Here is a 15000-nt window from a genome sequence, read left to right on the forward strand (position 1 = left end):
ATGAGTGCACATCATAATGGCAGCTACACTTTACATCTTAAACATCTAAAACTATTATTTGAAAATGTCCAGCGGGCCAGATTGAAAAGATTAACGGGCTGCATGTGGCACCCGGGCCTTCATTTGTCCAGGTCTGATCTATATGGTACTCTGTGGTACTCTGGCGGTATCTAGTGGTTGAGGGGTCAAATTACACCTCTAATAGGATTTGCACGTGTTTCAAAGAGAAATGCTTCATTTGTTTTTTTTCTGGAAAAAGCCTGATCAAATAACAGCCTGATCAAATAACAGACTGATCAAATAACAGACTGATCAAATAACAGACTGATCAAATAAAAGCCTGATCAAATAACAGACTGATGAAATAACAGACTGATCAAATAACAGCCTGATCAAATAACAGACTGATCAAATAACAGACTGATCAAATAACAGACTGATCAAATAACAGCCTGATCAAATAACAGACTGATCAAATAACAGACTGATCAAATAACCGACTGATCAAATAACAGCCTGATCAAATAACCGACTGATCAAATAACAGCCTGATCAAATAACAGACTGATCAAATAACAGACTGATCAAATAACAGACTGATCAAATAACAGACTGATCAAATAACAGCCTGATCAAATAACAGCCTGATCAAATAACAGACTGATCAAATAACAGACTGATCAAATAACAGACTGATCAAATAACAGACTGATCAAATAACAGACTGATCAAATAACAGCCTGATCAAATAACAGACAGATCAAATAACAGACTGATCAAATAACAGACTGATCAAATAACAGCCTGATCAAATAACAGACAGATCAAATAACAGACTGATCAAATAACAGACTGATCAAATAACAGCCTGATCAAATAACAGACAGATCAAATAACAGCCTGATCAAATAACAGACTGATCAAATAACAGCCTGATCAAATAACAGACTGATCAAATAACAGACTGATCAAATAACAGACTGATCAAATAACAGACTGATCAAATAACAGACTGATCAAATAACAGCCTGATCAAATAACAGACAGATCAAATAACAGCCTGATCAAATAACAGACTGATCAAATAACAGCCTGATCAAATAACAGACTGATCAAATAACAGACTGATCAAATAACAGACTGATCAAATAACAGACTGATCAAATAACAGCCTGATCAAATAACAGCCTGATCAAATAACAGACTGATCAAATAACAGACTGATCAAATAACAGACTGATCAAATAACAGACTGATCAAATAACAGACTGATCAAATAACAGCCTGATCAAATAACAGACAGATCAAATAACAGACTGATCAAATAACAGACTGATCAAATAACAGCCTGATCAAATAACAGACAGATCAAATAACAGACTGATCAAATAACAGACTGATCAAATAACAGCCTGATCAAATAACAGACAGATCAAATAACAGCCTGATCAAATAACAGACTGATCAAATAACAGCCTGATCAAATAACAGACTGATCAAATAACAGACTGATCAAATAACAGACTGATCAAATAACAGACTGATCAAATAACAGACTGATCAAATAACAGCCTGATCAAATAACAGACAGATCAAATAACAGCCTGATCAAATAACAGACTGATCAAATAACAGCCTGATCAAATAACAGACTGATCAAATAACAGACTGATCAAATAACAGACTGATCAAATAACAGACTGATCAAATAAAAGCCTGATCGAATAACAGACTGATGAAATAACAGACTGATCAAATAACAGCCTGATCAAATAACAGACTGATCAAATAACAGACTGATCAAATAAAAGCCTGATCAAATAACAGACTGATGAAATAACAGACTGATCAAATAACAGACTGATCAAATAACAGACTGATCAAATAACAGACTGATCAAATAACAGCCTGATCAAATAACAGACAGATCAAATAACAGACTGATCAAATAACAGACTGATCAAATAACAGCCTGATCAAATAACAGACAGATCAAATAACAGACTGATCAAATAACAGACTGATCAAATAACAGCCTGATCAAATAACAGACAGATCAAATAACAGCCTGATCAAATAACAGACTGATCAAATAACAGCCTGATCAAATAACAGACTGATCAAATAACAGACTGATCAAATAACAGACTGATCAAATAACAGACTGATCAAATAACAGACTGATCAAATAACAGCCTGATCAAATAACAGACAGATCAAATAACAGCCTGATCAAATAACAGACTGATCAAATAACAGCCTGATCAAATAACAGACTGATCAAATAACAGACTGATCAAATAACAGACTGATCAAATAACAGACTGATCAAATAACAGACTGATCAAATAACAGCCTGATCAAATAACAGACTGATCAAATAACAGACTGATCAAATAACAGACTGATCAAATAACAGACTGATCAAATAACAGACTGATCAAATAACAGACTGATCAAATAACAGCCTGATCAAATAACAGCCTGATCAAATAACAGACTGATCAAATAACAGACTGATCAAATAACAGACTGATCAAATAACAGACTGATCAAATAACAGACTGATCAAATAACAGCCTGATCAAATAACAGACAGATCAAATAACAGACTGATCAAATAACAGACTGATCAAATAACAGCCTGATCAAATAACAGACTGATCAAATAACAGACTGATCAAATAACAGACTGATCAAATAACAGACTGATCAAATAACAGACTGATCAAATAACAGCCTGATCAAATAACAGACAGATCAAATAACAGACTGATCAAATAACAGACTGATCAAATAACAGCCTGATCAAATAACAGACAGATCAAATAACAGACTGATCAAATAACAGACTGATCAAATAACAGCCTGATCAAATAACAGACAGATCAAATAACAGCCTGATCAAATAACAGACTGATCAAATAACAGCCTGATCAAATAACAGACTGATCAAATAACAGACTGATCAAATAACAGACTGATCAAATAACAGACTGATCAAATAACAGACTGATCAAATAAAAGCCTGATCAAATAACAGACTGATGAAATAACAGACTGATCAAATAACAGCCTGATCAAATAACAGACTGATCAAATAACAGACTGATCAAATAACAGACTGATCAAATAACAGCCTGATCAAATAACAGACTGATCAAATAACAGACTGATCAAATAACCGACTGATCAAATAACAGCCTGATCAAATAACCGACTGATCAAATAACAGCCTGATCAAATAACAGACTGATCAAATAACAGACTGATCAAATAACAGACTGATCAAATAACAGACTGATCAAATAACAGCCTGATCAAATAACAGCCTGATCAAATAACAGACTGATCAAATAACAGACTGATCAAATAACAGACTGATCAAATAACAGACTGATCAAATAACAGACTGATCAAATAACAGCCTGATCAAATAACAGACAGATCAAATAACAGACTGATCAAATAACAGACTGATCAAATAACAGCCTGATCAAATAACAGACAGATCAAATAACAGACTGATCAAATAACAGACTGATCAAATAACAGCCTGATCAAATAACAGACAGATCAAATAACAGCCTGATCAAATAACAGACTGATCAAATAACAGCCTGATCAAATAACAGACTGATCAAATAACAGACTGATCAAATAACAGACTGATCAAATAACAGACTGATCAAATAACAGACTGATCAAATAACAGCCTGATCAAATAACAGACAGATCAAATAACAGCCTGATCAAATAACAGACTGATCAAATAACAGCCTGATCAAATAACAGACTGATCAAATAACAGACTGATCAAATAACAGACTGATCAAATAACAGACTGATCAAATAACAGCCTGATCAAATAACAGCCTGATCAAATAACAGACTGATCAAATAACAGACTGATCAAATAACAGACTGATCAAATAACAGACTGATCAAATAACAGACTGATCAAATAACAGCCTGATCAAATAACAGACAGATCAAATAACAGACTGATCAAATAACAGACTGATCAAATAACAGCCTGATCAAATAACAGACAGATCAAATAACAGACTGATCAAATAACAGACTGATCAAATAACAGCCTGATCAAATAACAGACAGATCAAATAACAGCCTGATCAAATAACAGACTGATCAAATAACAGCCTGATCAAATAACAGACTGATCAAATAACAGACTGATCAAATAACAGACTGATCAAATAACAGACTGATCAAATAACAGACTGATCAAATAACAGCCTGATCAAATAACAGACAGATCAAATAACAGCCTGATCAAATAACAGACTGATCAAATAACAGCCTGATCAAATAACAGACTGATCAAATAACAGACTGATCAAATAACAGACTGATCAAATAACAGCCTGATCAAATAACAGACAGATCAAATAACAGACTGATCAAATAACAGACTGATCAAATAACAGACTGATCAAATAACAGGTTTTCAGTATATGGAAAAATGTCGGTCATCAAAGGGAGTCAATGGGGGACAAAAAGGTCCCGGGGGGCTCCAGAGTATACTCACTCAACAGCTTGTGCTAAAAATATCCATCCATCCATTTTCTACCGCTTGTCCCTTATGGGGCCACGGGGGGTGCTGGAGCCTATCTCAGGTAAAAATAATGCAATGCAGATGTTGAGATGTATAACTGGTGTGGCCATATTTCATCATGCTGTTGCATGATGTCATCTTCGGGCAACAAGAAGACCCCCAAAGGTGCCCACCGAGCTGCATGAACGTATTCCAGCCATATTCCAGCTGGTGCTCGTACCTTAACGGTGCCGTCGGAAGACGCACTGAGGATGTGACAGCCGTCGTGCGTGAAGGAGGCGTCGTTGACAAAGGACTGATGGCCGCGCAGCTCCTTCAGCGTGAGTCCCGACCGCAGCTGGTGGATCCTGAGGATGACACGTGCAGACATTCTTTACCCAAACGCTTGTCTTGTGGCTGAGAGCTGCCACTTATTTATGGCCGCGTCTGAGCCACCCATCTGAGCCCAGGATGGGCTTGTGGCTTGTGCAGCCCTTTGAGACATGCACTGGTGATTTAGGGCAGGGGTCAGCAACCTTTTTGAAAGCAAGAGCTACTTCTTGGGTAGTGATTAATGCGAAGGGCTACCAGTTTGATACACACTTAAATAAATTGCCAGAAATAGCCAATTTGCTCAATTTACCTTTAACTCTATGTTATCATTAATAATTAATGATATTTACACTTAATTGAACGGTTTAAAAGAGGAAAAAACAAAAATGACAATTAAATTTTGAAACATAGTTTATCTTCAATTTCGACTCTTTAAAATTCAAAATTCAACCGAAAAATAAAAATAAAAAAATAGGTAATTCGAATCTTTTTGAAAAAAATTTAAAAAAGAATTTATGGAACATCATTAGTAATTTTTCCTGATTAAGATTAATTTTAGAATTTTGATGACATATTTTAAATAGGTTAAAATCCAATTTACACTTTGTTAGAATATATAAGAAATTGGATCAAGCTATATTTCTAACAAAGACAAATCATTATTTCTTCTAGATTTTCCAGAACAAAAATTTTAAAAGAAATTTAAAAGACTTTGAAATAAGATTTAAATTTCATTCTACAGATTTTCTAGATTTGCCAGAATAATTTCTTTGAATTTTAATCATAATAAGTTTGAAGAAATATTTCACAAATATTCTTCGTCGAAAAAACAGAAGCTAAAATTAATAATGAAATTAAAATGTATTTATATAAAAAAAAAAAATTACTTGAACATTGATTTAAATTGTCAGGAAAGAAGAGGAAGGCATTTAAAAGGTAAAAAGGTATATGTGTTTAAAAATCCTAAAATCATTTTTAAGGTTGTATTTTTACTCTAAAATTGTCTTTCTGAAAGTTATAAGAAGCAAAGTAAAAAAAATAAATGAATTTATTCAAACAAGTGAAGACCAAGTCTTTAAAATATTTTCTTGGATTTTCAAATTCTATTTGAGTTTTGTCTCTCTTAGAATTAAAAATGTCGGGCAAAGCGAGACCAGCTTGCTAGTAAATAAATACAATTTAAAAAATAGAGGCAGCTCACTGGTAAGTGCTGCTATTTGAGCTATTTTTAGAACAGGCCAGCGGGCTACTCATCTGGTCCTTACGGGTTACCTGGTGCCCGCGGGCACCGCGTTGGTGACCCCTGATTTAGGGCTATACAAGTAAACATTGATTGATTGATTGATTGATTGATTGAAAAAGGCCCATCCTCTCTGCAAAGAGCCATTTTATCAAAGCAAAGGGAAAGATGTGCAACACGTGGCAGTGTTGTGGCGGAACACGTGGCAGTGTTGTGGCGGAACCAGCACATGGCGGCTCAGCTGCACCCGCGTTCAGGATGGTGTGCTGGCTCGCCCACACACACACACACACACACACACACACACACACACACACACACACACACACACACACACACACACACACACACACACACACACACACACACACACACACACACACACAACACCCTGTAGACACAAATAGATCTCCTTGACTGCGATGGAGTCTTTGCTGTGTGAATAATGACATTACATTATTCACTCTTGCACTGTCAACTGTCACCGGGCTGCAGGGACGCTGGACTTGTAATTAGACTGTAATTAAACGGTAATTAACCGGTAATTAGACTGCTGGGACCAGAGAGGTGACTCACTGCGGCAGCACTGAGAGGATGATTGAAGCTGACTGTATCTTCAGTCGACCATCATGTTAAAGAAAGTCCAAATAACAGATTTGAACACAATTTTAGCATTTTGAACATTTCCAAAAATGAATGGTTGTTTAATTGAATGTGGTTTAGTTCGACGTATTCAAAAAGTGTAATCATGTTAATTATTTTATGATTTAATTTATTTAAAAAAGGTACATTTGATTTAGTGATCGAGCTGAACTCATCTGTTACTGTTGAATACAACACATTTAATCCCTGTGATTGACAAATGAGGGATTTTTTCATTTTATTTTATTTTAATTTATTTTTCATTTTATTAAAATTTTTTATTGTTTCATTTTATTTGTGTGTGTGTTTTTTTAAGCTCTGCAATTGACTCATTTATATTTTTTAAGTAATAATTGTCAATTTAGTTGGGGAAATTAGGTAATTTTATTTTATTTTATCTTTTATTTTATTTTATTGTATTGTATTAGTTTTTTTGTTCAAATTATTTTCTGTTTTTTATTTTAAGCCCTGCGATTGATTAAATGATCTTTTTAGAGTAACAACTGTCAAATTTGTTGGGAAAATTAGTGAATTATTTTATTTTATTTTATTTTATTTTATTATTTTATTATATTTTTTATTGTTTCATTTTATTTGTGTTTTTTTTTTTTTTAGCTCTGAAATTGACTCATTTATATTTTTTAAGTAATAATTGTCAATTTAGTTGGGGAAATTAGGTAATTTTATTTTATTTTATCTTTTATTTTATTTTATTGTATTAGTTTTTTTGTTCAAATTATTTTCTGTTTTTTATTTTAAGCCCTGCGATTGATTAAATTATCTTTTTAGAGTAACAACTGTCAAATCTGTTGGGAAAATTAGTGAATTATTTTTATTTTATTTTATTTTATTTTATTATTTTTTTATTGTTTAATTTTAATTGTGGGTTGTTGTTTTTTAGCGCTGCAATTGACTCATTTATATTTTTTAAGTAATAATTGTCAATTTAGTTGGGGAAATTAGGTAATTTTATTTTAATTGATCTTTTTATTCTTTTTTTAAATTGTATTGTATTAGTTTTTTATTCAAATTATTTTTAGTTTTTTATTTTAAGCCCTGCGATTGATTAAATTATCTTTTTGGAGTAACAACTGTCAAATTTGTTGGGAAAATTAGTGAATTATATTATATTATTTTATTTTATTTTATTAGTATTTTTCTTTTTTCTTTTTATTTTTAAAAATTGTATTCTTTACTATTCTATTTTGTTTAATTCTAAAATTGACTGGTGTATTTTTTTTTGTTTGTCTAAATAGTCGTTAATTATCTAGTTAATTATTTGATTGAATGAATCTAATCATATTCAAGCTCGGCTTCTCCCGACTCCTTTTTAGACATATTGAGTAAACAAGTGTATGTGTGATTGTTTATTGTGCTGTACATTTTTCAGAGGAGTGTATTTTATTGTTTTGTAACATTATTTTATTTGCAGAAGATGTGCGTTCTAAAACTTTAGTGTGAAAATCCTTCCAATCAATTTCCTGTTGAACAACAAAATTGTTTTGGCAGCCACATTTCTAGAGAGCTAACGACTGGGGGAGCACACTTGTCTCTTCCCGGCAGGCACAAGACATTGAAACAACGTTGACAACTTGTTGAATGGTTCTGATGTTGAGCTACTCAAACATAACGTTGAAACAACGTGCTTTTTGATGTTGATTCAATGTCAGCTTGTGATGTTCATTTGACATTGAAAGGTGGTAATTTTCCAACCAATATTCTGCAACACAAATACAACGTTGAAACAACATTCTTTTTGACGATGTTTATTCAATGTCAGGTTGTGACGTTGATTTGACATTGAAATTTGGTCATTTTTCAACCAAAATTCTACGACACAAATACAACGTAGCGACTTTTGACGATGTTTATTCAATGTCAGGTTGTGACGTTGATTTGACATTGAAATTTGGTCATTTCCCAACCAATATTCTGCAACACAAATACAACGTAGCGACTTTTGACGATGTTTATTCAATGTCAGGTTGTGACGTTGATTTGACATTGAATTTTGGTCATTTCCCAACCAATATTCTACCACACAAATACAACGTTGAAACAACATGCTTTTTTACGACGTTTAATCAATGTCAGGTTGTGATGTTGATTTGACATTGAAATTTGGTAATTTTCCAACCAATATTCTACCACACAAATACAACGTTGAAACTTTTGACGATGTTTATTCAATGTCAGGTTGTGACGTTGATTTGACATTGAATTTTGGTCATTTTCCAACCAAAATTCTACAACACAAATACAACGTAGCGACTTTTGACGATGTTTATTCAATGTCAGGTTGTGACGTTGATTTGACATTGAAATTTGGTCATTTTCCAACCAATATTCTACAACACAAATACAACGTTGAAACTTTTGACGATGTTTATTCAATGTCAGGTTGTGACGTTGATTTGACATTGAAATTTGGAGATTTTTCAACCAATATTCTACAACACAAACACAACGTTGAAACTTTTGACGACGTTTAATCAATGTCAGGTTCTGACGTTGATTTTACATTGAAATGTGATTATTTCCCAACCAATATTCTACAACACAAACACAACGTTGAAACAACATGCTTTTTGACGACGTTTATTCAATGTCAGGTTGTGACGTTGATTTGACATTGAAATTTGGTCATTTTTCAACCAAAATTCTACAACACAAATACAACGTAGCGACTTTTGACGATGTTTATTCAATGTCAGGTTGTGACGTTGATTTGACATTGAAATTTGGTCATTTTTCAACCAATATTCTACAACACAAACACAATGTTGAAACAACATGCTTTTTGACGACGTTTATTCAATGTCAGGCTGTGACGTTGATTTGACATTGAATTTTGGTCATTTTGGCCAACCAACAACGTGGATCCAACGTTGTACATCAACAATGTCTCAGTTTACAAATACAACTATTATTCAATGTTGTTTCTACGTCACTTTAAAAGAACATGTACGTATAATCAATGTTATATCAATGTCTTGTGCCTGCTGGGATGACTATTCTTATATATTTGAAGGACTTATTGCATGAAAGCTATTCAAAGATGATCTATATGACGGAGCTCCAGTGCGAAAATGTTTTTGGAACTGAAGTCTGGGGCCGGTCTGGTGTCATTCTGGGGCCGCCGGTTGAATATGGAGACTGTAGAAAGTGTATGCCTAGTGGGCACAAACCTGATGGTGTGGTCCAAAGAGGCGCTGAGGATGTTGTTGTTGTCTGTGGAGAAAGTCAGGCAGGTGACTCCTTTGTTGTGAGCGTGCTCAAACCTGCGCAGGCACAAGCCACTCTGCATCTTCCACACCTTGACACACAACATGGTGGCCATATTGAACACTGTGTCCTTGTGTAGACAATAGCTGGGATGTATTTGTGCTCCTACCTTGATTTTTCCATTGTGAGCTCCAGTGGCCAGTAGATCCGAGTCCTGGCTGAAGCAGAGACACAGCACAGCATCGTCCATCATCATGAAGCTGTCCTGGGCCTGGTACTTTAACTCCTAACATGGGCACAATGTCAGGATTCCAGCTTTCTCTTTTTATTATTGTGTTTTTCTACCAGTAGTATTCTGCCATTTACCTTGCTGATGCTGCCAGTGTAAAAGTTCCACACTTCAATGAAGCCATCCACCGAGCCCGAGATTAAGTATTTGCCATCGGGGGAGAAGCGGGCACATTCCACGTGGGACCGTCGGCCAAACTGCACATCAATTTAAAAGCAATGTTTAAAAAAAAACATTTATATATATATATATATATATATATATATATATATAAATACAAATAAAAATGAAATGAACATTCTTTTTTCCTTTTTTCTTTATGTATATATTTATCATATTATATATATATAATATGATAAATATATGAACATTGTTTTATCTTTTTTTTCTTTTTTCTTTATGTATATATTTATCATATTATATATATATATATATATATATATATATATATATATATATATATATATATATATATATAATATGATAAATATATACATTTATCATATTATATATATATATATATATAATATGATAAATATATACATAAATAAAAAAGAATGTTCATTTCATTTTTATTTGTATTTATATATGTGTGTGTGTATGTATATATATATATATATATATATATATATATATATATATATATATATATATATATATATATATATATATATATATACTTAGTCATTTTAGAAGAAAAACATTGTTTTAACAGTTTTTATTTTTTCCACATTTTTGAGTGTCACTATATAAATTATGTATATATGTATACATATACACACATATATAAATACAAATAAAAATGAAATGAACATTCTTTTTTACTTTTTATTTATGTATATACCTGTATTTATCATATTATTTATATATGTAATATGATAAATATATACATAAAGAAAAAAGAAAAAAAAGATAAAACAATGTTCATATATTTATCATATTATATATATATAATATGATAATATATACATAAAGAAAAAAGAAAAAAAGATTGTTCATTTCATTTTTATTTGTATTTATATATATATATATATATATATATATATATATATATATATATATATATATATATATATATATATATATATATATATATATATATATATATATATATATATATATATATATATATATATATATATATATATAACATTTATATATATACACTACCGTTCAAAAGTTTGGGGTCACCCAAACAATTTAGTGGAATATCCTTCATTTCTAAGAACAAGAATAGACTGTCGAGTTTCAGATGAAAGTTCTCTTTTTCTGGCCATTTTGAGCGTTTAATTGAGCCCCACAAATGTGATGCTCCAGAAACTCAATCTGCTCAAAGGAAGGTCAGTTTTGTAGCTTCTGTAATGAGCTAAACTGTTTTCAGATGTGTGAACATGATTGCACAAGGGTTTTCTAATCATCAATTAGCCTTCTGAGCCAATGAGCAAACACATTGTACCATTAGAACACTGGAGTGATAGTTGCTGGAAATGGGCCTCTATACACCTATGTAGATATTGCACCAAAAAGCAGACATTTGCAGCTAGAATAGTCATTTACCACATTAGCAATGTATAGAGTGTATTTCTGTAAAGTTAAGACTAGTTTAAAGTTATCTTCATTGAAAATAAGGACATTTCAATGTGACCCCAAACTTTTGAACGGTAGTGTATATATATATATAACATTTATATATATATATATATATATATATATATATATATATATATATATATATATATATATATATATATATATATATATATATATATATATATATATATATATATATATATATATATATATATATATATATAACATTTATATATATATATATATATATATATATAACATTTATATATATATATATATATATATATATATATATATATATATATATATATATATATATATAACATTTATTTATATATATATATATATATATATATATATATATATATATATATATGTATATATATGTATATGTATATATATATATATATATATATATATATATATATATATATATATATATATATATATATATATATATATATATATATATATATATGTATGTATATATAACATTTATATAGTGATACTTAAGGATATAAAAAAAAAAAAACTTTGATAAAACAATGTTTTATCAAGAGAAACCTGTGAAGTGCTTGGGGAAGTGGTATAGGGCAGACCTCAATGACCGGCTGAGTGTGAGAGAAATGCTTAGCCAAGCAGAAGCCTGGATGACATCCCTCGAAAAGAGCGGCCTCCCGGGCAAGTATAAGGCCTGGGGTTACCAACATTGGGTTCTCCCCCGTCTGCTCTGGCCACTCCTGTTTTATGAGGTACCTGTATCCACAGTTGAGAGTCTGGAGAAAAAGTTGAACACCTACTTGAGGAGATGGCTGGGTGTCCCAAGAAGCTTCTGTTCCATTGGACTGTACAGCACAGGAAGCAAGCTACAGCTGCCAATAACATCAGTGGTGGAGGAGTACAAGGTGACAAAAACACGCCAGGCCATGATGCTACGAGACAGCAAAGACGAGCGAGTACGGCAGGCAGGCATTGTCGTCAGGTCAGGCAGAAAGTGGTTAGCCAGCAAAGCACTGAGGGAGGCGGAGGATCGACTGCATCACGCGGACATTGTGGGATCAGTAGCCCAGGGAAGACTTGGTCTGGGTTGCTCATCCAGAACAAGATGGAACAAAGCTGACCCAAAGGAGCGGCGAGGCTTGGTGCAGAGGGAGGTCCGAAAGGCTGAGGAGGAAAGCTGGTATGTCAAGGCAGTAGCCATGAAAAAACAGGGCAGCTGGACTAGATGGGAGAGTGTAAAAGACAGATCTCTAACCTGGCAGGACATCTGGAGCATGGAAGGCTACCGGATCAGGTTCCTGCTGTGTTCTACATATGATGTCCTGCCCACCCCATCAAACCTCCATACTTGGGGAATGGTAGAGAGCCCCAGCTGCACACTCTGCGGGAAGATAGCTAACCTGGAGCATGTCCTCTCCTCTTGTCACTCAAGCTTAGCAGATGGCAAGTTCCGGTGGCGTCATGACCAGATCCTTGCTCAGCTGGCAGAAGGTGTTGAGCAGGCCAGGAAGAGGACAAGGCAGCTCTCTAATGGGCCACGCTTCATCCACTTCGTCAGGGCAGGTGAAAGCGCAGCAGCAGGAGGGAGGAACAAAGGAGTCCTGGCCACAGCAAACGACTGGGAGATGCGGGCCGACCTGAAGAAGCAGCTCAAATTCCCAGAGGAGATAGCCCACACTACCCTGAGACCTGATATTGTTCTGTGGTCTAGAGGAACCAAACAGGTGGTGCTTATCGAGCTGACAGTACCTTGGGAAGAGAGGATGGAGGAGGCGTACGAACGCAAGCTCAAGAAGTACCAAACCCTCATCCTCGAGAGCCAGCACAATGGATGGAAGGCCTGGAACCTACCGGTGGAGGTGGGCTTTAGAGGCTTTGCGGGGCGGTCGCTCTGGAGAGCACTCGGACTGCTAGGGATCGAGGGGCTGGCTAGGAAGCGGCTGGTAGCCAACACCACTAAAAGGGCAGAGGAAGCATCACGCTGGATTTGGTTACAAAGAAAGGTGCGATGGCAGAGCCGACCTACTGAAGGACTAGGGACATAGAGTTGGGTGGCATTCAGCGGGGGTAGATCCAGGACGCTGGATCTGCCGTCGAGCCCCTCCGAAGCGTCATGGGCTTAATTCGACGAAACGTTGATGACGGGGGGTGCCCATTTGAGAATCTGCTGATGCCAACCAACTCATGTCCAGTTGAGGTATGCGGTCAAGCTTAGTTTTGGCTCAGGGAGGAGGACGTCCCTGCCATGCAGAGTCCCGCCGGTGCCTTGATGGAAGGAGAGATGAAGAGAGCGAGGCCACAGGCTCACAGATGGTGCAGGGGCGAGTACCTGTAAAGGTGAGCCAGTTGCGATACCCTTATCGTATTTTGCATACATATTTTTCTTCTAAATTGACTCAGCAAATATATATATATATATATATATATATATATATATATATATATATATATATATATATATATATATATATATATATATATATATATATATATATATATAGTAAACTATAATAAATACCTAAATAAATCCTTTAAAAAAAGTCAAATTATTAAAAAATAAAAGAAATTTCAGTTCTAATGCAGTCATCACAAATAGGTTGTTACATGTAGTTTTTGGTGGTTGTTTCCTTTGACCTCAAAGCAATATTCTCACAGTATAAAATGACATTTGCAATAAACCCCGACTCATACCTCAAATTAAAGGCCACAATGAGGGCTTTCAATATATGTCATTATGGTTGTCAATCATGTTATGATGCAATGACTACAACATTGCTTGAGAAGTTACCTTTTTTTGTGCAAGGACGTACTGTACATGTAGTATGATTACTTTTGTGGTGGTCCTTAAATGCATCATTGCAGGTCAAAGTTCACCGAGGCTGCACATTAGGTCATACCTCAAACTATTATGTAATTATTTGTATCAATGCGCCCTCATTAGACGACCAATCAAAACACAAAGTGATGGTCAGTCAATGACACACTTGTTTGTTGTTTACCTTGATGTGGCGATACAGCTGGGTTGGACACGCCTCTTTCTGCGCGTACCTGACCTGGTCAGCAGGCATGTCAAAGGTCGTGTCAGGTGAGAGGCTAACCGCTGATTGTTCCAGTTTTAAAGAC

The 15000-nt window shown here is 34.2% G+C and overlaps 1 protein-coding gene across 1 annotated transcript in view; it reads right to left on the reverse strand.

Moving 5' to 3' along the window:
• LOC133639454 (WD40 repeat-containing protein SMU1-like) overlaps window positions 1-15000 on the reverse strand; it is a 30029-nt gene that overhangs the window by 5223 nt on the left and 9806 nt on the right. Inside the window, exons 5-9 of the mRNA XM_062032752.1 lie at window positions 14877-14999; window positions 10365-10484; window positions 10168-10284; window positions 9962-10089; window positions 4800-4926 (exon numbers count right to left, since the gene is read on the reverse strand). Coding sequence (XP_061888736.1) covers window positions 4800-4926; window positions 9962-10089; window positions 10168-10284; window positions 10365-10484; window positions 14877-14999 — 615 coding nt within the window. The remainder of the gene's footprint in view (window positions 1-4799; window positions 4927-9961; window positions 10090-10167; window positions 10285-10364; window positions 10485-14876; window position 15000) is intronic.

This window comes from Entelurus aequoreus, linkage group LG22 (genome assembly GCF_033978785.1).
Source record: "Entelurus aequoreus isolate RoL-2023_Sb linkage group LG22, RoL_Eaeq_v1.1, whole genome shotgun sequence".
Classification (NCBI taxonomy): Eukaryota; Metazoa; Chordata; class Actinopteri; order Syngnathiformes; family Syngnathidae; genus Entelurus; species Entelurus aequoreus.